General features: G+C 39.1%; 2 protein-coding genes across 5 annotated transcripts; one reads left to right on the forward strand and one right to left on the reverse strand.

The window, feature by feature from the left end:
• Window positions 1–3,937, reverse strand: tmem167a (transmembrane protein 167A). The gene is made up of 4 exons (XM_067521717.1): window positions 3,803–3,937; window positions 2,674–2,783; window positions 910–944; window positions 1–788 (listed from the first exon to the last, which is right to left on the reverse strand). The coding sequence occupies exons 1-4, from the start codon at window positions 3,803–3,805 to the stop codon at window positions 718–720; spliced, it is 219 nt and encodes a 72-aa protein (XP_067377818.1). The 5' UTR covers window positions 3,806–3,937; the 3' UTR covers window positions 1–717.
• LOC137136396 (DNA repair protein XRCC4-like) lies at window positions 3,908–23,225 on the forward strand. Of its 4 annotated transcripts, none has more exons than XM_067521715.1 (9): window positions 3,938–4,053; window positions 8,033–8,265; window positions 8,386–8,546; window positions 9,339–9,544; window positions 15,758–15,924; window positions 16,529–16,696; window positions 17,244–17,326; window positions 19,969–20,101; window positions 20,918–22,838. In XM_067521715.1, the coding sequence occupies exons 3-8, from the start codon at window positions 8,408–8,410 to the stop codon at window positions 20,091–20,093; spliced, it is 888 nt and encodes a 295-aa protein (XP_067377816.1). In that variant the 5' UTR covers window positions 3,938–4,053; window positions 8,033–8,265; window positions 8,386–8,407; the 3' UTR covers window positions 20,094–20,101; window positions 20,918–22,838. The 4 variants fall into 4 exon arrangements, with proteins under 4 accessions (XP_067377815.1, XP_067377814.1, XP_067377816.1 ...); XM_067521716.1 differs by lacking the exon at window positions 3,938–4,053 and adding an exon at window positions 7,304–7,368; XM_067521714.1 differs by lacking the exons at window positions 8,033–8,265; window positions 20,918–22,838 and adding an exon at window positions 22,849–23,225 and having other exon boundaries at window positions 3,908–4,053.
• The last annotated feature ends 568 nt before the right edge of the window (window positions 23,226–23,793 follow it).

The raw sequence follows: 23,793 nt of genomic DNA on the forward strand, positions 1-23,793 counted from the left end.
TTTTAAGTTGTCAACATGTATTTTTCATGTTTGAAGTCATTTTTGATGACATATTACAGGCATTATAACAAGATACATAAACCTTTATCCACAGAACACACTAATCAAAAGAAATGAGCAAAAGAAATGCAAAATAAAAATAAAAAATAAGCCTCCTCAAACCAGATTTCCAAAAGGTTCAATAAATATCTGCAAACTGAATGACTTTAAAAACATCAGTAGCTCTTTGAGACAAATGTGACACTCGAAAAGCTATAACATCATTTTGTTTGCTCTGTATTGTGAACAGGACACAGGTTACAAATATGACTCTCCATGTGAATGGCTTATCAATTAGGAACAGTTATGTAGATCCTTGAAGCTGGTCAATGCAGTTGTAACAAACTCAAATGGGGGGATAAATCTGAAATGTGTGGACAAACATTGTACCCTTTGATCCCAAAGTGTGATTTTTTTTTTACTTCAATCTAAACGCCAGATAACAGAAAACAGTGGCCCCATCGAAACGTGTACATCCATGGGTCAAGACTCCACATAAGCAGACAGGCAGAGAGAGAAAGTGTCAGCTCACCCCTCCTCTGACACATTTTCTCTCTCCAGGGCTACACTGAGTGGTAATGGGTCTCCATTTTTACAATGTCTAAGTGCCAACCACTGGAGGTCCTGTTGTGCTTCTAAGGTCATGCTGTCCATTCCCAGGCAATTTCCTTTAGACACCTACTGTAGAAACAATATACTAAAAGCCATGATGACACAGCAGCAAGCAACCCAGGGGCTCTTCCGCTCACCTGGAGGAAGGAAACAATGAAAATTTAAAAGCTGCATTATTTAGCAACATTTCACTGATATGGGTAAAAGTATGATGCAACGTGTAAAATATAAATACATTTTAAAAATATATAGCATTACCTATTCTGGCGCACTTCCAGAAAATTCCTAGAAGCCTAAAAGATACAATAATCATAGAAATTACAAACAATAGTTTGGAAACTATTTATGTTACTGCTTTACAATAGTTACAATAGTTATCTGTTGAAAAAACAAAAACAACTGGCCAGGGCTGTGTTGATATGTTAAGGTAGTAAACATAGGAAATGCTATGTTCACAGCTCTAAAGGAAACTGATCACGTTCCCAGGCAGCCATCAATTGTTGTTTCCATGTAAGGAGTGTGAGCTGTGAAAGAGAATAGGACATGGGGCAAGTCTAATTATCGCTTGAGACAGCTGAGGCAAATGTAGCATTCCAGGCCATCGCTATCCTGATGAGTCCTTTATGCTTGCGTGTGTCTGCAAGTGTATCTGTGTGTTTAAAAGCCCACCTTCCTGACATTCCTAATGACCAGGTAGCTTTAGTACCCAACTGTAATTTTTTTACTGACTTCAAATAGCCCAGTTATAAAAACTGCATTTTTTCAACTTTTTATTTACGTGTTTTTTTTTCTAAACACAAATTCTTAGAATCTGCCTGGAGATGGTACTCCCCTCAGATTATCCCCTCTGGCCCATCCCTACAACACAAGAGTTATTTGCCAAGTGTGTGGCATAAAATCAACACAAACAATGGCTCACTCCCTAGTCATCAAATTAATGAAGTTGGAAAAACATTAAATCATCCCATCTGCCACTCTCGGTCTCATGAGTTTGTCTAAGTAAGATGTCCCTCCCGGCTCTAAGGGGGTGTGTGAGAGAAGTGTTTGTGACAGTGTGTGTTGCTGTTCCCAGGCTGTGCCAGACTTATTAGAAGTGAATCACAGAATTTGTACATACATGAAAAATGAGGATGCAGTAATAATTAAATTTTAAGATTTCTGCCACTAAAATTGATTAAGATAATTATTTAGTAACTATTCTGAGTCATAGTTGGATGAATACAATTTGCATACACTTCATTATTTCATGGAATAAAATCAGCTTTACCGCGCCTTTCTGGTTACCATGAGGTTTGCTACCATTCCAATAAAAACAAAATAAACTACTTGTAATTGACGTACTTAAAAACTTGATTGTGACAGGACCTTGAGGCATGGAGCAGAATGTACAAGACTTTTCTAAAACCCAAATACTGATGCATTAGCATAGTAAAAATGTGTATCACATAATGGTTTCAAAATTTGGATGACCACGTAATGCAAGCCCTTTTAGAGAGAGACTGTGGTATTGTGCCACTGAAGTGACCCTTCTTTAAGGCAGCTTTTGCTATTTTTGAGAGGCCAGCTGCCTTTATCCACTACTTGCATATTAAAACAATCTTTTGAGAGCTTCTCTCTTTCTCCTGACCTAACAAGTGTAGTGTTAGGTCAGATCTGTGAACCCATAATCAATAATGTGCACAACAACTTAACTTGCGTCTAAATCACATTGCAAATGCTGTTTTTCTCTCAATGTGTGCGGGAGTCTGATAACATAAGGAGTATGATAGAGACACAGAGTGAACTATATTTTCCTTTAAAAAAAATTATAAAAACATTAAGTGGTGTTTGGCGATTCACTTGTATGTCAAAATAGTGAAAATAATTTGAGCAACACTCCAATGACTTGTTCATCATGCAAATTAATTCAGCAGGGACTCCCATTCAAATAAACAAAGACACATATTTGAGAGGTCAAATAGTCACTGGGCAGGTTTAAATAAAAGCTTTTTTGTTCAGTATTTCCAATAGTATAAAACATACCCAGTCTTGTTTCTATCTAGCAGGCTGGGAGCCAGGGCTCTGATGTAAGCACAAGTACAGATCAGGAGGAGAATCACTGTAAGCAGTGACTGGAAGTTGAAAATAGCCGACTGCAAGATAAAAGAAACAGATATTTAGTATAGACATAATCTAGCAGAGTTTACTTTAATAAGTCATACAAAAAAGTCACCATAGTTACATTTCTGTAACACTGATGTAATTCTCCATTTACAGGGAATACTACACCGGGTTGTGTAGACCTAGTTAGGATCTGAAAAATAGCATGTGTATTCACACTGAACTGCAGAAGTGTTTTAGTGTATAACAATATAAGGGATGGTAAATAGTTCTTTAGAATAGATTTAATCTTAGTTCATGAAGAAGTATGGCACTCAACAGATATAAAGCAATGTGTTTGCACCTCTTCACGGATTCCCTGTTTTTACACAAATATCTGCATTAAGTGACTGAGTGTTTGTTAGGTTTCTCATAGGATAATCTCATATGTCTTTTTACTTTTACCTTTTAAATAGGATCTTTAAGACATCTTTTTCTGCTCTTGCACTTAAAGCACTAATTCTGAAACAGCAAACAGGTACTATAACATTACCACAATCTTATTGTAGACAAATCATTATATTGAAACAGTTTTGAAAATATACCGTTTTCAGTCAAAATACTTACAATTTTTAAAAATATATTAGTTTATAAACAACCTTTATAAATGATATTATGCTGTCGTTCACATACACAAATACACGCACGATCCTTGAACTATGGTGCAGCTACGTGGCACACACCCCAAAACACTGCCAAGCTCTCAGCGGTATTCATTGTCCTCATTATTTGAGATGCCTTCAGCTGTTGTCGCGTTTACACAAAGACACTTGCGTAAAGACGAATATAAACAAACGAGCGGCGTTAAAAACGGAAACGTGGCTGCACTTTTAGCCAGTCTTTGCTAACCACAGCTAATAAGGTAATTCATAGTATCATTTAGTGTTTGCTTTTCTGCGAAATACAACTATAAGCTGTTTGTCGCACGGACACGGTGCAGACATAAAACATTTGTTATGAAACATATCTGAAAGTCGCGGTGCAGCAGGACCTTTTCAAAAAGCAAACTTACCATTTTTTGTTAGGAGTCAAAGCCACATCACACTTCCTGCTCTGTAAAAGTTACGTAACGTAACCAAAGACTTTACGTAACGTCGTGACGCACTGCACTGCGAAAACTCATTTGCTGATTGGCTGAGAGCATGAGTTGAAAGTTCAAACTAGAGGTCCAAAACCAAGAGAGCGAACAATAACTCCAACAATTCCAATATCATACAAAACATGCTTCGTGCGGACATCGCAGTCATTTGCCCATGCAATACCGTAAGTCTACTGAGGAAAATTTGTACACATGAGTGCATACCCAAAATAAAAATGACAGTGAAATTCGTCCGAATGACTTAAGACCACCGTAATAAATGAAAACAGCCGAACCAAACTGGAGATTCGGCGCCTTGCCATTGATATAAATCTGCACCGATCATAATAATTAAACGCCTTGTGCGACGATGGGGCACTGATGAAGCCCGTTGTCAACTAACGTTAGTTATTCGACACTTGCACAACCCGGAAGTTGTTATAATACTTGACATGACTAAAAATATTAAAATCCAAGTTATGGGAAGAAGAAGGCAACGTTAGTAAACGTAATTTAACGCCCAAATATTGGTTAAAGAGAAAGACATCTAAATAAACATAAAATTAATTTATTGATTTTTACGTTAGGTAATATATAGACTTATTTGATCGTTACAGCTTCACAGAAGTAGCTAAGTAGCATGTGTATATTTTAAAAATGTTTCATAATATAGAAGCAGAAATAATTATTTCACTTAGCATACTGGTAACTTGTAACTAATAGCTGTTAGACTTACAGCTATTCTAAATATAATCTTTTTTTATTATCATGCAGAGAAATGTGACTGGTATTTATATAGGTCGATAGCCTAAATAGATCCTGTTGCCTCTTGGTGATGTAAGATTGAATTTTTTGTGGTACACTTTTCACTCCAACTTTTCACAATGACGTCCCCTCCCTACAACCAGAGCATCTTGATTGCATTTAAGGCATGTTTCCTAAATTCCCCTCTTCGCTTCCTTCCCAGACACTCCTAGAGAGCTCTTCATGTTAGAAAAAATCTGTCAGATTTTAAACCACACATAAATAATGTTTTGCATATTTTACAACAAGAGTGTGAGTGAAAACTTGGTGAAAAAAATGCCTTTGAATGGAGAGTCTGGTTTCTATGAGCACATGTAAACTTTATAAAAACTCACATTCCTTTTAATATGGTTTAGTTTGGTAAATTACAGTGAACTGGCCAACTTAAGCCACAACACATTCATACAAAAGTCTGGAGTCAAATCAAGGCTTGATGTTGCCACAGCATATGCAAGGTTTATCTTTTGAAAGAACAACAAACTCTTGATTAAAATCCATAATTTGATGCCAACTATAAAATGATATTTGAGCAATGGTAGGTGCTCCTTTTGAGTGTTGATTTGTTTTGTTGCAGCTGAATCCAGGGTTTGCAAGTTTTTAAATGCAACATCATACAGAAGAATTAACATCAAAAGAACAATTATTGCAGGCACAAAATGTATGTTTGCCTAAAAGGATTGCCCAGGTGATGAAATTAATCTTGTGATTCATAAATGCAGAGCTGAAGTTGCTGTGATAGCTGCTTGGCTGTGGTCCACTGCTGTTTGTTGCACATTACTTTTTCTTTGTAAACAATTATTGGTACAATTTTGATTGTGAAATATGTTATGGGCTGTTGTAAAATTTATTTCTCTTGAGAATTCAGAGGAATTTAAATTATGGAAATTTACTGCACTTCACTATGCAGGACTAATTTTCTGTAAAAAAGGACTCCTTTAGGTTAACATGCAGCGTAGTAGCATCTTGAACTTCTGTACTTACTGCTTTTTGGTTTAGTTTTTTTTTTAGTTGGTAATGCTTTGCTTGTTCGTTACATTTTGTGTTCCACATTGTGTCAAATGTTTATGCCCATAGGAGTCAAGAAGCAAAGTAGTGTAGCAGGCTATAATATATTTCTATTACATGCATATAAATTTCAAATCTAAACTGTTAATGTACAAGCGCATTGCACGCAGCAGATTTCTGTAGTTAAACAGTATTTGCGTTTGCATTTGTGAATGTTTTTTTTCTTTGCTGATTGACGTGGTGTCAGGATGTCAGAAGGAGAGACAAAAGAGAACAGAAATAGATTCCCAGTGATAAAAAAAAAAACACATCTGAATCTTATCATCCATCAGAAATGCTTTTGTTACCACATGATGACAAGAAATCCAGAAGAGTTTAGAAAACATAATTTGTGCATGTAAAAGAAACCATGACACTATCCCATTACCACTACATCGGTCTATTCTGTAAACAGAAGTGATATGTGTCCATTGTTCATTTTTTTTTTAAACTTTGTCTCTGTGTTGAGAGATGCATCAGTCAAGTTATAGTGCAACTTTAGTCATTCAACCTCTGCCATACGTTAATTGTAATACAGGGTATATTTGCTAATGTTGTTTCTAATATAACCAATACCTGGAGAGAATAATGATTTAAAGACCACGTTACAGTCTGCTGTTGTTTAGGGCAGCAGTGCTTTAATGCTTGACTGATCATAATAACAGAGTTTTCCTTTTCTTCTTGAAACTATTGTACTAGAGAAAGCATGAGACAAAAGACCAGTGAAAGGAAAGTGAGAGGACTGGCCTAATTGTCAGGGCCAATCACAGAGACAGTTAACTCCCTTGGCTTATTCTACTCTGTGAACACATTTAAAACACAATATTCATAATTAGAGGCTCTGTTTTGACTCATTTGCCTTGTACTTCCTGCACATAGAATTATGTCTTGCAGTTCTCATATGTGGCAGTCCAGAAGAAATAGCAATGAAAAGGTTAAGAAAAAAATTACAGAGAGTGAGAAAAACTGTAGAGGAGCTTTGGTTGATGCCTTTAAGCATTCCAGTGATAGTGTCTGCTGATCGAGTAACTAAACAGATGCTAAGAGGAAGACTTCGGGACTAACTTTGAAGGTTTTGCCCGACTCTCCATTCCTGACAGACAGCACTATTTATTTAATTGGGGTGTCCTTCTGTCATTACCACAGGGTCATCGCCTTGCACAACAGATGTTACAGTAACTAATGAGTAGCTGGGCTCACTTTATGAGGTTAAAGTTGAACCCCTCAGCTCCCTCATCTTGTTCAGCCCCTTTGTACAGCCACACCTTTCTTGAAACACAAAGGGTCAACTTTAATCTGTTGCAAAGTTCTTTGTCTATGTGCACATGTGCATTGTGTGTGTGGAGACATCAGTTGTATGTCTTATTTTAAATAATTTTGACCTCCTGTGCTGTCAGGATATGGCCCAAGACACCGGGAAAAAAAATACAAAACAGTGCTGTCATGTCATAACTTATACCACAGTGTCCGAAGGCAGTCATTTTCATTTTTTTTTAAACATGTCCAGCTTGGCTAACTGCCAATTTAGCTGTCTCTTTCCCCTCCATCTCCACACACTTTGCCCTGTACTTAAGCAGGGAAGATGTCCATCTCACCTCTCACTTCACGTGGAAGCAGTAATCACATGTTCTGGCCTGGACATCCATAATCAAGTAAAAGTTTCTCAAGCTTTTTTCAGAGGTGTATAGCTAACAAATTAATAAGGACATTTCTGGAATGCTCACATGGATAATGCAATACTTAGATCAACATGCTGCAACAGTAAATCAGTAGACATGAGCTTAAGGTGACATTATCAAACAATCTTGATCATTGAAAAATATTTGCAAAAAATGTTTTAGTTTCACTGTATGAAGAAATCCAAACCGCAGTGATTCCACAGGTTTTGCTTTGCTTATTGTGGTCAGACATAGTCATGGATGAATTAGCGTGTTAAGTGTTAAGATGTTGCAATAGATTATAGTCTCTCTCTCTTTACTCACATTATTCTTTACACATAAATCATGTGTTTGACTAACATACCTCTTGTTGGCCTATTATTTTTAAACTAATTGCTCCTCTGAAAATGTTATATTTCAACTAAACTGTCTACCAAAATATGAATAGGTATGACTTAGAGATTTCTAACAACACAGAGCTTTACTGGCCTTAGTAAATTCTGTGTAGATAGTAGATATCTACAGATTAAATTCTGGTTGTGAAAAATTAGCTGTCAGATTATATCCCTGCTTTACAAACTACCTTTGCTGTATATCTTTGGATACATGTACACAGGCAACAACTGGGACTTTTTTATCTTCTGTTTATCTTTAACAGCATGTAATTACCTCACTGGTGGTCAGAGAGCCCATGGTCCCACACAAAAACCTGCCAAAACCTGTTAATCTCCACATGGTTCCACTGACTCATGGAGACCCCCACTGAAGACACATGGAGAGGCTTTTATTGCAAAATCCAAGAAGTGAAACAATGAGGCACATTGATGCAACTGGATCATTAACACAGCCTAACAACATCAAAATGATTTAACTGGCCCACTGTTTTTCAAGGTGATCCTCGGACCAAATACTGAGATTAGGACTACGAAATATCCCGAACAAAATGGTTGCTGGAAAAATAAAAAGTAGTCTCATAAGTGTTTCTGAATTCCTGTCTTTATTTTTTTAAAGGTCTGACAGCCATAGAAGAGACATGAGCGGTACATTACGACAGATCACCGTAAGTAGTGATCCGGACACCCCCTACTTTCTGCGAGTGGAATGGGCTGTAGACCTGGGTGCTGGGTTCACACTTGCTCTCACTGATGGCAGCTCAGCATGGATTGGAGAAGGTAAAGATTTCAAAAACTCATTAGGAATTGAGGAGCAATCAAAGTATTGGCAATACAACATTATCTTACCACAATTGTCATCATTTTATCCACAAATTTAGACATTTGATCATTGACTTGACTGAGTTGTCACTTGGTCAACCATTTATCAGGCTGTCCAAACTGTGTGGACAACTTGTTATACCTCAGTCTCATAATGCTGTAACTGTTGGCTCTTTGACTAGACATACAGGAATGGCCTTGTTTCGTCCCTCTTCACTCCTGCGTGTGCTGCAGCTTACAGGTGTATAAAGTATATGAACTTCTACAAGGCTTGTCTTTGTATGTGCAAGTCAGTGTGTGTGTCTGTGTGTGAGTGAGTGAATGAATGAGTGAGTGAGTGTTCCATATGGCGTCTGGAGGGACACCTGGAACATAACTGCTCCCTACTTTTCTATTGCTGTCCATCTGCACAGTTGACAGACAGAGATGGGGTTGTGACAGCTATGTGCAGGCGTCTGGGTCATCAGTGTTTCTGTGTTTGATGTGTTAATTGGGACCCTCAGCCCCATGTGAGCAGCTGTGCAACAGCTGATGACATTCCCCTTGGTTTCTCTGCAAGCTTCCTTTGAAATGGGCTTTCACATGCATCCATGCATCACTAGATAATTTATGTTTATAGTTTCTCTCTGCAATCTGCTGACGAAACCTTTATGCCTTCTGTGCATTTACACTCAACGTTAATGTGGTGCAAAAATGAGAAAAGTGTCTAAAAGAGAAAACATGATGTTTTACCCTCACGTTTGTGTTCAGTTTCAGAAGACGAGGTGACAAAAGAAGCCAATGAAGTTGGAATCTCAAGGGACAGATATGTTGAGGATCTCCTTCAAGCACTAGCCAGAAGTGAAGAAGGAAAAGATGGAGGAGGCAGGAGAAGAGGTGACAAGGAGGTGTATTCTTTCCACCTTACTCCAGATCACAGTCATCTCTCATGTCAGAAGACCTGTAATGGCACTTTGGTGAGCAAATGATTTGAGAGAATCTTTAGCTATTACGGTCATGTTTTAAAATTTAAATCATGCATTTTAAAAAAAGAAAATGTTTTTCTTACAGTAGTTTAACATAATGCCAGCTGTCAAAATAAAGAAAATGTAGGTTGCATGTTTTCGATGGACAGAATCCCCGATAGTGTTGTACTATTTACAAGAAAACAATTTGGAATTTTGTCCTTCGAAACAAATGCTTTGCCTGAAGGCAAAAACTGCAGAAGTTGGATTCAAATTTTATAAACTGTGTTTTTATAGTTGAATGGTCACTGGAATTGCTTTTTGGTGCTTCCAATGAATGGCAACTTGCTCATATTTAAATGTCATATACAGTGATGCACCATCTAACAGAAAATCCATTAGTAGGTTAAAAGGAAACTGTGGAGGAATCGGTTTTACAAAGTTGTAATCCTTGGCTGTCAGTAGTTCACCACTATATTCTACAACATCATACAGTTCTGTCTTGTGACTGTTCCCTGGGGATAAAATCTAACGACATACAGCAGAACATAAAGAAGGTCTCGTTTTTATAGAGGGTTATTAAAAAGATAAGGTTTTAGTTGCCCTGCATTATAGTGGAATTAGAAAGGATTGATTACCTTCAGGCCACTGTGGGAAAAAGCCACAGATACAATAGGAATTGTTCGTTTTGTTACCATTCATCCAACAACAAAAGCAGGTGGTAGTTGTCTAATGGCTAGAGCTTCATTTAAATGTTAAAAGAAGGTGGAGCTGGCTTGGATTAATGTAAACATTTACTTTCCCACAAAAAAGCACATTTCCTGTTATATTTACGCAACAATCACTGTCTCTCAGAGACAGGTATTATATACAGTGTGTATACTTTGCTACGTTGGCTCTTACACAGTTCACAAAGCGAGAGATTCAAGAGACCACAGGCCATGGAGCTTTCAGTGGAATTTAGTGTTATTCCTCCAAACAGTGTGAGGATGCTGTCGGCTCCAGGGAGCAGGCCACATGGTGCTGGGGCTGCTGCAGAGGTAGAAGAGGATAGAGGGAGAAGGCCAGGGGGTTAGGAACACTTTGACACCATAAAAGCCTGATTTATGGACAGGGCCGTCTTCATCTAACAATGTTAAACAACTGTTGATAAGAGCCTTTTTCTTTTCTTTGTCTTTTCCTTCTTCAGCTCCCTGAGTGTGGGCTGTATATACAAAGTGTGCCCATGCTTACATGCATGTTTGCATGTCCATACAAGTGCAGACATAGAGAAGGCTGCCAGTCTATCACCTTGTGTCCCCTACTTAGTTAGTAAGTTAAAGTTTGCAACTTAAGCTAGTGCTGGGCTGAGACTCAGAAGCAATCCTCAGTGTTAGCTCCTCTGGTGCTGCCTGTGGCTGCCCACTGCTCATCCCAGGGGGATGGGTTAATGCCAGACAGCAAATTTCGTTGTAACATGTAAACGTGCTCAATGATGACAATAGAAAACATTCTTCTTCTCTTCTTATGTATACATGCCATTTCATTGTAAGGGGTTGCCTTAATGCACATTTAGCTTCTAGTCTAGTCTCAGAACTATGAAAAATGTAAAGTTTATGGTCACGGAGTATATAAAAAATTATATTAAAAGAATTATATTACTCCAAGTGAGGGAGGCATCGGGTTGGGATACAGAAGGCTGTCGGTTCGAATCCCCACGCAGGGTGGCCCTGCCCAGCCCCCAAGGGCCACCATGGTGTTGGTCCTGAGGCCGGATAAAATGGGAGGGTTACTTAGGCTAAATCAAAGTACGGCACACGTTCCGTTGTGGCAAACCCCTGAAGGGACAAGCCGAAAGCTGTTTGTTTGATTTGGATGTGCCCCCACTCGCATTTTCTGCTTTTAGTTTCTGCAAAATTGTGGTACAACTGAAAATCAAATTTTAATCCCAACCACACTGATGAGTGTGATCCACTGTTACATTTCTTTTTTTACCACCAAGAAGCTCCGTTTCCAGTTTCTCAGTAGTTGCTCTGGTTAATGTTCAGCATTCTAATGTGAGCGAATGTTAATAATGTGGTTCAGCCTTGCTGCAAACCTCTTGGAACATAGTGCTCTTGGCAGTTGTCTAAGTAAAATTAAGAATTTTAAGTATTGTGCTCTGCTGTCTGCTTTCAGGGCAGCACAGCGCTGTAACATGCCTGCTACTGATGAGAACATTTGTGTTATCAGTTATGGACTAGCTGCTGTCGCCCCTCACTTCCTGCTTTTTATCAGGCCTCACGCCTCTGCACAGCGGATGAAGGAGCTGATGGTACAAGTTGGTTTCTATTCACTGCCCACACTTACCATACTGAGCACCCATGCCTACCCTTGAACACTGTCTCTTTGTCATCATGCACACAGGGTCACCCACTCACTTCCCTTGTCCCTTGGACACAGTCGTTATTTTGAGATAGACAAAGCAAAAAGGGGTCATACATGTTTGATATATTTATCAGATTTTATCATGTTTTAAATCAATGGAAGCATTTCCGTGCTCTTACATGCCTTGGTGTACTTGTGATTAAGGACTGGACCTTGGTAGTAAATGACCTAAATCAATGTGAATATACCATTTTAGTAGGATTGATTAGCAGTTATTAGAGGTTATTGTCCTCTGATCCCTGGAATAAATGGTGGGTTAGATCTGCAGCAGTTTGTTGGATGGTGTGATAAGGAAAGCTTTGTGTCCTCTGTGCCCACAGTGCGTTGTGGTATCATTTTCCCTGGGACTGTCTTCATTTGGCTTTGTGCTCCACACCTACACCCCCTGCTAATGTGTGGGTTTGACCTTATGGTCTGCCTAGCTGTGTGGAGACACAAACAAACAGACCACACACATACACAAACACTGGACCACATTGTAATGCTGTATGGACATATTTATCCGGAGAAGAAGTTTTGCATTTAAGAGGTATAGAGGATGATTTATGCAACAGTCTTGATGATATGCAATACCATGAGCTCTACAGCTGAGAAAATGTAGATATAGGAAGCATTTTACTCTCTTTCTTTGTCTTTCTGGCCTTAATGTTAACAGCATTATTCTTTTTACTGTAATGAATCAACCCACCCTGCGTTACAGAAACTACTTTTAAGGACAATTTCCATATTTTGGTGTTGTTTTAATAGGTAGAAAAAATGTGGCAGTGGGTTCCTTATATCAGACAAACAGTCTAACCTCCCACATCTTGGCAGAGGCTGGCAACAGAGTGTGCAGACTGACCTTTAACGTTATCGCTGCCTCAGGAGAGATGCTCAAAAAGATAAAATGAGCTTTTTAGTCTTTTCTATTTTTTAACAAGCAATTCTAATTAATGTTAAAAAGTGTCATTACTAATTACAATGCTGCTCTTCTGTATTTTAAGATTTATGTCTTGTTTAAATCATCATTCCTCTTTCCATGCAACTCAGTAAGATAAAGGTAAACTTCTGGTGCAGTGGAAGTCACATGTTTACCACAGAAGGTCTTTTGAAAAACACCTGGAAATAAATACAACCTTTGGTATTTAGAGGAAGGAGAGGAAGAAATAAACAGCATCTGAGTGCCATTTCCAATCTTAATTCAGTAAATAACGGTTATGCTTTCCACAATTTAGAACTCTGTATCTGGTGTACTAAACTGATAATATCATGTTAACATATTGCTCAGGAAGATTTATAGTCTTAAATGCTACTGGTTTGTAAAACTTTGATGACAAAGTTTGACAAAGTCTCAGACATCATTATGGAGTGAGACTTGTACAATAAATATAGAGTATTACATCATACTTTAAAACTGAAGAATTAGTTTGAGCAGCATGTTTGAGTCCAAACCCTTTACATTATCCTTTCACAAGTTGCTGATTTATTGCCAGATTACTTTCATCTGGTAGAAGTCCTCAGCAGATATTTAGCTACAGGTAGCAAAAGAATGGGGACGAGTTTGAGGAAGAGATGGAAGCATGGTTAAAGAAATTATCAAAGATTTCATGATAACCACTCTTTGTAGCTCTGCCTGTTTGCACACGGATTACAATGTGTAGCCCTCAGTGGTGTGCAGGTTGTGCAGGAGGACATGATCATTTCTACTCTGTTAAAATTCACAACCAATATTACTAAACCTTTACCTTCACTAGTCTCACTGTTTCCTATTAGTGATGGACCACTGTTCCCAAACACTTAACAGCTATGTCAACTTGTCGATGACTCATGATGCTTAATGTCCCACAGATTCAATCTAATTCCCTGAGAGGAGTCTGCACCGGATCACTGTGACATCCTGATGTTGCTCTAGATTTTTATGAGCTTCAGGGATCCTCCTCTTTAGATCCTGGGTGGTCTCGTCTGTGTCCTCTTACGTTGACTTTAGTTAGATTACCCATTCAGTTGTTGTGATCAGGGTGAGTGTTGGCGATATTAGCACTGATTAAGCTGTGTAATAATAGTACACTGATCACTCTGCTTTGTTATCTTATTGTTTGTTGACTTTTTTGAAACCCACTAGCATGCACACAACCCCCCGTGCTCACTGTGTGCATTATGGTTTTTTTCAAAGGGTTACAATTCCGTAAAAGTGGGAAAAGTGGCGCAGAACTAAAATTCTTCAGATTTTGCTGGTGTAATATGTATGTGTTTAGTGGGTTTGCATGCTAGTGTTTGCTAATTAGCACTAAAACCAGGTAGTGCTGAGGCTGATGGCAGTGTTCATAGTTTTGTTTGAGTTTTTCAACCATAAAACTTAAATAAAAACACTGTTAGTGGTGGTAGGTCGGATCACTACAAAGATTAGTATCATCTTAGAACCATGTCTATAAAATTTGTTGTGCCACTTTATGTGGTAGAAGTTTGAATTTTCGCCATCTAATTGAGAAGTGTTAAACAACGAAGTTATTAGTTATTGGGATTTCAGCTGCTAGAGGTATTAAAATAATGCAGGCATTAAATAGGTTTTGCTTAGGATACATACATTTTAAATACATTTTTATTGAGTGTTTCATGCACACAATGTTGCATATCTAGAGACGAAGTGAGAGGGGATGGGAAAGAACAGTGGAGAAGAGAGAATAAAATTCAGCATTGAGAGAAAAAGAAAATCAAAGAACATGATATAGAATGAAACAGACTGGTGAGCAAAGGTAATGAAATTTCAGGGGAGATGTGGAGCAAATGTCCATTGAGTGAACCATGTAAAGGTTCAGCGGTGTAAGGGGAAACAGCTGTGTGACATGCCAGGGCAGCATCAACCTGGGACAAAAATGACAAGTATTTTATGAGAGCTTTTGAAGATAGTGACTTTATTACAGCAGGTCTGCAACCTCAACGCACCCCAGTGAAGATTTAGCACCTTATCACCTTCTGTTTTCCCAGTGCAGAGCAGTACCTGTGTGTGTGTGTTTGTGTGTGTGTGTGTGCACTATGACTATTTCTGTAACTCAGGTCGCTCTGAATTTAATTAATTAAACCCTTTTCAGTACAGTATATTTAGTCCTGTTTCAATGTTAAGGGCTAGACTAACTTCATAACATTTTACACGTAAAATAAATGTTAGAAGATCTCAAATTTTTTTCTGTCACCAGCTGCAGTTTAGCCCAGATCTACAAAAAGGAGTCTTGCCAAAGTGCAAACCAAGTGAGGAATGTTTTATCACATCTGAAGCCTGCATGTGAAAGAACCCCTGACAAGAATGGAGAAAGAAAACTGTGTGCTCTATTACATAGTTTCCTGGTGACGAATGAAATCAAGCTGTATTTCTTCCAGACAGAAAAGACTTGGTAAAAAGTCTCCCACTTCAATGTAATTATGATGTAATGGTTTGTTGCACCTCTACATTGCAGAGCTTCTTGGAGAAGACAGGGATGTGCAAATGCTTACACATGTTTCCCAGTGAACAGACTGTGGAAACCGCAGATTATTGCCGTAAATCTCTTGATCTTTGCTTCTTCGTTTTCTAGCCCTAGGATTCAAGTACCAAATGTACCTTTCTTGTGTAAGTTTTTCTCGCTTCACTCAGAGGATCTCAAGGTACTCCTGGGGCAGGTGGGAGAGGTCATATTTTCTCCTCCCACTCAGGCACGTTCAAATGTGAACTGCTCAGGTCCTCCTACATGCTGATTTCCTCAGCTATTAATGAATAATGCCAGCTAATATGCGTAGTGGTAGACGAGTGTTCTTTGAGGTTTCGTTTTCCTTCTTTTTCTACTCTTCTTTCTCTCTGTTCTTCAGGTGCATTTGTGTTCTGTGGAGTTCCACCCGGCTCCAGATCCTCAAGAACTGATCCAAGAGATGATTGCCCAGTCCCTAAAGCTCAGCAGAGATCTGGACTCAAAAAATTTCCAGCTGTTGGAGGAGAACTGGAGAGTGAAACAAGATCACCAACTAATACTGAGACAGTAAGGATGAGCAGCAAAACAGCCCTGATGGTGGATTAAAATGTGTGTTTATAAAAGAAGATGTAGTGGCGAGTTTGAATGGAAAGTACCATGACAGAATCAAATTATTTTCTTAACATGTTCAGCACTGGTATTTGTTTGTTGATCTTCTAGTTTGCATCCAAGCTCCCTTTGCCTTTTAATTCTTGCTTCCAGCTGTGTATATCTACAGAAATCACCCAGAATGACATCATCACTGGTCGCCCATTTGAGAGCACAGAGGGTTCCACCCAGTTTTGCAAACTGCACTTATGATTTCTGGGAATAAACTTCAAATGATTCACTTGTATGTCTTTTATTATACAGATTTCTTTTCGAACTGTTTTGTGTTTAACTGTAAATCTTCACATTCAATCTTTGGCAAATGAATGGAGTGTTGCAAAGGATGGAGGATGAGACTGACGTATGTCTACATAGGGTTGAGGCACCAGGCATCTTTCCTTTTAACTTATTGCTCTGAGAAGGCAGACAAAAAATGATCTTCAGCTTTTAAAACACATTTGTCTACGTATGCATGCACATATGAGTAATATGCTGACATTGGTGTCTTTGCTTCTCTCACTAGGTTGGAGCAGCAGGTTCAGGATAAGGAGAAGTTGGAGAGGGAACTGTACTCACATTTTGTCATGGTGGTGAATGAGAAAAAAGCTAAGATCAGAGGTCTGCAGGATGATGTACGTCAGCTCCAGCAGACCCCTGGGCAGCAGCAGAGAGACAAAGAGGTGAAACAAAGGTCAGGATACTGATGAGCTCTTCCTGTGATGCTCTAGCATGACCAGCTACCTTTGCTGCTACCAGTGATACACATTGGTTTTCTATTCATGAGTGTAGGTGGTCATTACCAGAAACTGTAGAATAAATTAACATATGCACTTCATTCCTTTAGTTGAAAACGTGTGAGTTTTGTTTTTGAAAATGACAGCACAGTGCTTTTAGATTTGCTCTGCCACACCTCTGGACTCTGCAGAAAACAGTGTGTTCTTTTACAAGCCTGTGTTATATCACCCATCATTGCAGGCCACAGAGTACGAATGGAAGATTTTACTCATAACTGCTGCTCATTTGTGTGGCTCTGCCGCTGTCTTTTGTCCTCAATATTGAATATTGGAAGATGATTACCTGAAGATTTTACCAGCACAGTAAATAAGATGGCTCTATGTTCTGAGGCATACTCACTTGTTAACTAAAGTTTTCCACTTTGTTTTGCGACACTGTCCCTCATACACTGATATACAAGACAGACTTTCAGTCTTCTAATAAATTTGTATGATTTCTCTCAGTGATAAAGCTGCAGTTCAGGACACAACACATGAGACAGCTCAATGCTATCATCCTTCTCAGGAGGCAACTATCCTCATTACAGGTACTTTTCCTGTGTGTGTGCGTGTGTGTGTGTGTGTGTGTGTGTGTGTGCGTGTGTGCATGTCATTAAAAGGAAAATGTCTCCTATGGCCAATAATACGGAAAAAAGAAATACATTTGCCTATGTCATTATATGTTGCATCAGCAATATTGATATTAGCCAGACTGAAACATCGCTCACAGTTTAGGTTCCAGGCTTTTGGTTCTGTTTCTATGTGGGATACAGTGGAAGATGAGGCTAAATAAGCTTAAGACATCAAACCGAAGAAAACAGGCTTCATCTTTTGATACAACTCTTTGTGGAGCTACTCATGGGGCACCTTTATCAGAATTTACTGCTACAGTGACGCACCAGCAACACATCGTGCTCCAGTTTTCCACTTACAGTACTCGATGGAGCAGGCTGTGCAGATATTGGACAAGACATTCACCTATTCCTGGTACTCTTTGTGATGTCATAGGTCACATTGTGACTCTGGAATTATGCCGACTCTGTAAGTGAGCCTTACTCTAACTGATTTTACAGTTCCATAAACTTGACAGTTGAATATAATTGATTATGTAAGCAGGGGGTTGAATGTAAACTTAAAAGCACACACAAGCAGAGACCTTACCCTCGGGTAGTTGGGTTCTGGGAAATGTTTGTCAGTGAGCCATAAACCCACCCAGAGAAATCTGCTGTGATTACTTCAACACGGCTGCTTGTGAGGTGGTCGTCTCCTTCCTGCATCATGCAGAGCAGGCGTGATGTCACATCTGCTGAGTCTTACCTCCCTCTGCTTCTGCGCCACGTTCTGCTGGGATAACCCGCTGATCGCCCTCTCAATGGCCATGTTTGTATTCAGAGCCAAACTTGAGCCACCCCAAGAGGCTAATACATTTGCACAACACATTTACGTCACAGGGACCTCAACAGGCCCTGTTGTTGCTCTTATTTTCTGCACATTTTCTCACTCACAAATGCATGCACAAACACCCCTCACCCCTCGGCTCCTTGCTCACTCCTGGCTTCAGTGAAGATGGATGGAAGTTTTAGATTGCACAGTATGGGTCTTGGCTTTCACACTTTGTTGTTTGCACTTCAGAAGGGTTTTTACAATACCTTCTTGTGTTGTCAGTTTGTGAGTGAAAATCACCCTGACCTTATCTCTGACTGTATCCATGTGTTGATGAATTTGTCTACTAATTTCCTTTCTATTGAGCCATTATGGGTGCGTATCCAAGCTTGTGCACAAATGTGTGTGTAGTATTTACACTAATTCAGCTGTCCAACAAATCAGTCTCTGGTGTTTCTCTCTTGGCCAACAGAACTGTGGTGGAAACAGGCCATATGTTCCTGTTGAATGATTGCTAAATGATGCCTAATGCATTGTTTGCCATCTTGTTTACGATGCACAGATCCAGTCTAATAACCCCAGTGACTCCTTAATTCATAGCCACCCTTACAATAATGTGACTACATGGAACATACCATGAATAGATAGTCTTCTTTGTTTACACATTTCTTTATGCATGTAAGTAAATTAGGCAAACTTTGTTGAATTTTAAACACTGAACATTTGTTTTGTTCAGTGTGAGCCTCCACCCCGTAGGCCACTGCAAAGGTTGACCCAGATCAGAATGATGTGTAATTTGCATTTAGAAATCTACCCAAACTTAACATAATGGGCTGCACATTTCCCCTTTGACATGTTTGGCCCTAGTTAAACCTCAGGCCTGGGTGGAGCGTATGCTGTGATGTCATATTGCTGAGCCCTGATAAGAGAGAGCAATGAAAAGAAACAAAAGGAGAAACTCTCTCTATGACCCGTTTCTTCTAGGTTCAGCATCTGATAGCGACAACGTAGTCAATCACAATGTGGTTGACTTAAGGTAAAAGAGATAAAGATGTACAAGAAATAAGGAAAGAAGTTATAATAGGGATGATTTGATGGAAACTCTCAGTCTAGACTCAATGCAGTCTTTATTTATTGCATGATAAATATCTGCAGCAGCATTCATTTTTATCACTTAATCAGTATCCTAGGTCTTCTAGGCTTCTGACTATTTCTTTTTTATCTAACAATCTTTGAATTTGAATAGGCTAGCAGCAGTGTTAAAGGGCAAACAGGTGTGCTTGTATGTCTGCTGTATATATGAGTGTGAAAGGCCTTGTGTGGAATGCCAGATCTCCTCCCCGATAAAAGCTAAGGAACTTAAGGTGTAAAGTTGCCCCGGGCTAAATAAAAAGGTTATCTTGGGGTAATATGCCCTGAAACTGCCACAGATATGCCACAAACGATGAAATGAAAATTGGTATAAGTAATGTAAGATGAACAAATTGGGCTTTGATAAACCATTCAGGTTGTGCCAAGACAAGATATGAACATGATCTCATTTAGGGGCAATTGTTAAAACACATTTGAGCCTGGGAACTGTACAGAAGTAATTTGCATTTACTCAATTTGGTTTACTGTAGACATGAGGAATTTTAATAAACTGCTTTGATAGTTGAGGTGCTTCATTACTGGATGTTAGTGACATCATGAAATAAAGGCTCAAAGTAACAGCTGCACAGTGATGGTTAAAGCCAGTCCCAAAGTATCAAAGGTGCTTTTCTTAACAGTTCTGTTTGTGAATGTGTACTTCACATGCTGCACGCAGGCCGTAATCTGGTGTGCCAGGGTGTCTCTGTGGACCGGACGTCTTCTGATGATGAAGACGAACTACCGAGAAGGAAGCGAAGGTTGCTTCACACCCTGAGCCCAGAATCTCCCCAGAAGGATTGAAATCCCAGGTTAGTCTGAGAAGCAGTACAACCGGTTTATCACCATATTTGGTATTGTACTGTAGTTGTTCTTGCCACTTCTACCAGTACTTATATTTCTTAAGTTCTGAAACTGTTTGCTGTTTGTCTCCACACACAGTAGCATTACCAAAAATAAAACTTATCTGTAGATGAGCTTAGATGGGGAAATTTATAAGGAAACAAGATTTTATGTTACAGATTTTCAAGTAGCTCACAATAAAATAGTGTTAACATGACACACAACCCCTCTAATCTTTTTTCAGTTAAAGAATTGTCTTTTTAATGTGGCGTCAAACCAGAGTTTTTAGCAACAATTTTAAAAAATCATTTTAATCTTAGAGTTTTATGGCCCTGTGAAACGTTTTTCTCTTTTCCAGCAAATTTCATTAATGACTTTTTTTGGGGGGGGGGTTTCGGCATTCAGACAGAGCTCTGAAAAAACACTTCCCTTACAAATGTGGAGTGCTACACTCAACCTTTATCCTGCATAAAGAATGTTGAGTCAGATGTCATCAGTGATGATGAAAAAGCCACACATGCACATTTCCCAGAATCCTGCAGTGTCAGCTCAGGAACTTGCGCCTTTTTGCATTAGTACTAGCTCATTTTCTTAATCTTAGACCACCTTTGTTTTTCTATATAGCAATAAAATAAATTAAAATATAAACACTCTTAAACTTTTTTAGCATTTTGGCATTTTTGGCATTTTTAATCAGACAAAAAAGACCCATGTCACACCACTTCTCTGCACTGGCTTCCTGTAGCTGCTCGCATCAGGTTCAAAGCTCTGTCTCTTGCTCACAGGCTAGTTAACTCGACAGCTCCCGCTTACCTCAACTCACTCATTCAAGTCTACAATCCTTCCCGCCTGCTGCGATCTGCCAACAAACGACGTCTGGTGGTCCCAGCACCGCACAGAAGACACCAAGCAAAAGCGTTTAGCAGAATGATCCCACGATGGTGGAACGAGCTACCATATATATATATATATCCTTTCTGCTCTTTCTCGGACATGCATCTTGTGAACTGTGAACACTTTTCTGATAGGACTTTGCTTGATGTTTTCTCCTTGACTTAGATTTTTGCTGCCTTGTACCTCACTTGTAAGTCGCTTTGGATAAAAGCGTCTGCTAGATGACTAAATGTAAATGTAAATGTATTTTAAAGATTGTCTCACTGGTGGGTCTGACAGAGTTGAAGGGATTAATCAGCCTTTGTTAATGTTTGGATTTTCCGATTTGTCTCTCGCACATCCGGCTGAATATAGTGTTGTGGGGTTTTTACTCATTCAACAGCTGCATGATTTCTCATGCTGACACACTGCAAAAGAATGACCATAGTTTTGTGGAGAGCTGGCCTAACTATGACTAGTCTGACTATTGTCAGCTCACAAGTTTGCAAGTTTAACACAACCATAAGTTGTACATTCTTTCATTTACAAACTTGCCTTATTTGTTACTCACATTTTTTCTGTGATTGTGTCATCAGTTCCTGGCTTATGTTCACATATTAAACTGTATTTCCCTCAAAGTGCACTTCCATGTTGAAGGGCAGCATATTAAATGTTAAATGCAGTGCGGTTTATTTGTACAGATTATATATTATTTCTGTTCCCTTCCCTTTTTTAGCCTCGTCTTGCCTCCACCCATTAAACCCCCACCCCTCCATCTCTCAATGTATCAGTGTCATCCAGGACAACATGACTATAGCTCTAAATACTGGATGACTTTCCTAGAGAAAAGGTTTTCTATGTGGCAAGCTAGTCAAGCCTCACCTCGATACACAACCAAAACAGTGACAACCAGGCAACAGTGTCCTGGAGGCACCCATATTTGATGCTAGATTTAGTCCCAGATTGTGAAAGCAATTTTCACAAAGCCAGAGTGTGTTACTGCCATGTGGTTTGCTTTAACTGTAACAAGTACCTGCCACAGCTTTTAAGGGAGACTTGCTGCTTTGTCTCTTGTCCTCAGTACATCAGAAGATGAACAATTAATGACGTCATCTTTTCCCAAACAGTCAGGACTGCCTTCTCCTTTTTGTGCTGATGTGAAGACATTACCCAGATGTGCTAGTGGTCATGTGATAGTAGCACTTCACGCCCTCCAGCACTTCCTCAACTACTGATGGCAGTGCTGCTAATGATTTGGAGAACATGGCAGAGAAACTGGACAAGGAATATGGAAGCAATTTCTCAAGAGTTTGACTTTGCCCTGAGCACAAATTTGGCTGCCAAGCCCCTGGGTCTTGGCTTTGTGTGAGACTAGAGAAAGAGTAACAACTACTGAGGGACAGGAGGCTACACCCTGAAAAGAGGGTGTCACCACCAAGGAACTGAATGCTGCCTTATTGCTGCTTATTCATCATGTCTTGTTGATGTTTTCCTCCCTCTTTTCATTATGGAAATAAGCCATCTCTTTCGTTTCCACTTTCTAAACTAGCATTTTGCAAAAGATAATCTGTCCTCCCCCTTTTTCACATTTACATCTGCCCTTTTATTCTGTAGCTTTTCTATACCTCACTCTACTTGGGGGGTGTTCTGAATGGAGTTAATAGGGTTATGTTGTCATCACCTCCCCACCTATTCTTTTACCTTCTTTACCAGCTTTAGGTCCTGAGGTCTTTAGGTCATCACAGTGTGAGTCTATGGTAACCTACACATGCTCTTTATATGATCATTCTACCTTTGACTTCTGGGCCATTCATCCTGCTGTCTTTTTTGATTTTAATGATAGCTTAACATCTGATGAAGATGCCGTGATAATCCCACAACACGCGGTTGCTGATTAATAATCCCCAAAGGAATGTCACACTCTCCCTTTTATAAAGCCTGTCAATAAGGTGTTTTACTGATGGAAGTCCAGATCAGTGACTGAAGATAATGAATAGAGGAATGCATGACACGTGCTGCACTGGATGGGACCAATTGGGAGGAAAGATGAGCAGACTACACTGAATAATTCAGTTAGAAAATGTATCGGCAGCATGCTTTAATGGAAGGCTGTTTTTACCCAGTTTGAATACCTGTTTTGGTTTTCTATGTTTGTTTGAAAATATGTTTGAGCAATGAATGCTTTAATGGAAGGCTGTTTTGAAATGTGTTCACACACACACACACACACACACACACACACACACACACACACACACACACACACACACATATATATATATATATATATATATATATATATATATATATATATATATAGTAAACATTTTACCTCTCAGTATTGTGTGCATTTCCTACATCTTACATCATCACACTTTACTACCAAGATTTTTTCTGAATTTGAGTAATCACACAAATTTTGACTAGTGAACTGCAAAATTTGCCATGAATGCCATAGGGATTTTTGCAAATGTCAAACCTGAAGTAATTGTGTATATTTAAAGAATTTCATAATATTACTAACCTTAATTGAAAAACATTTGGCTTTCAAGGAGAAAGGTCAATGGAAGAAGACAGCAAAACAAGCCCAAAAGATCTTACCTGAGCTACTGTTCAAAGAAATTTCCTGGAGCATGTGTTGACATGTTTTTGGGAACATCAGCTTTAGGGGCATTATGCTGCATGAATTTACAAGGAAATAATAATGTAACAGTGATGAACGACATAACTGAACGTAAATACCTATACAGCATAAACCCAGGTTTGAGATATATACAACATAAAGCTA

This window comes from Channa argus, chromosome 11, assembly GCF_033026475.1.
Source record: "Channa argus isolate prfri chromosome 11, Channa argus male v1.0, whole genome shotgun sequence".
NCBI classification, from domain to species: Eukaryota; Metazoa; Chordata; class Actinopteri; order Anabantiformes; family Channidae; genus Channa; species Channa argus.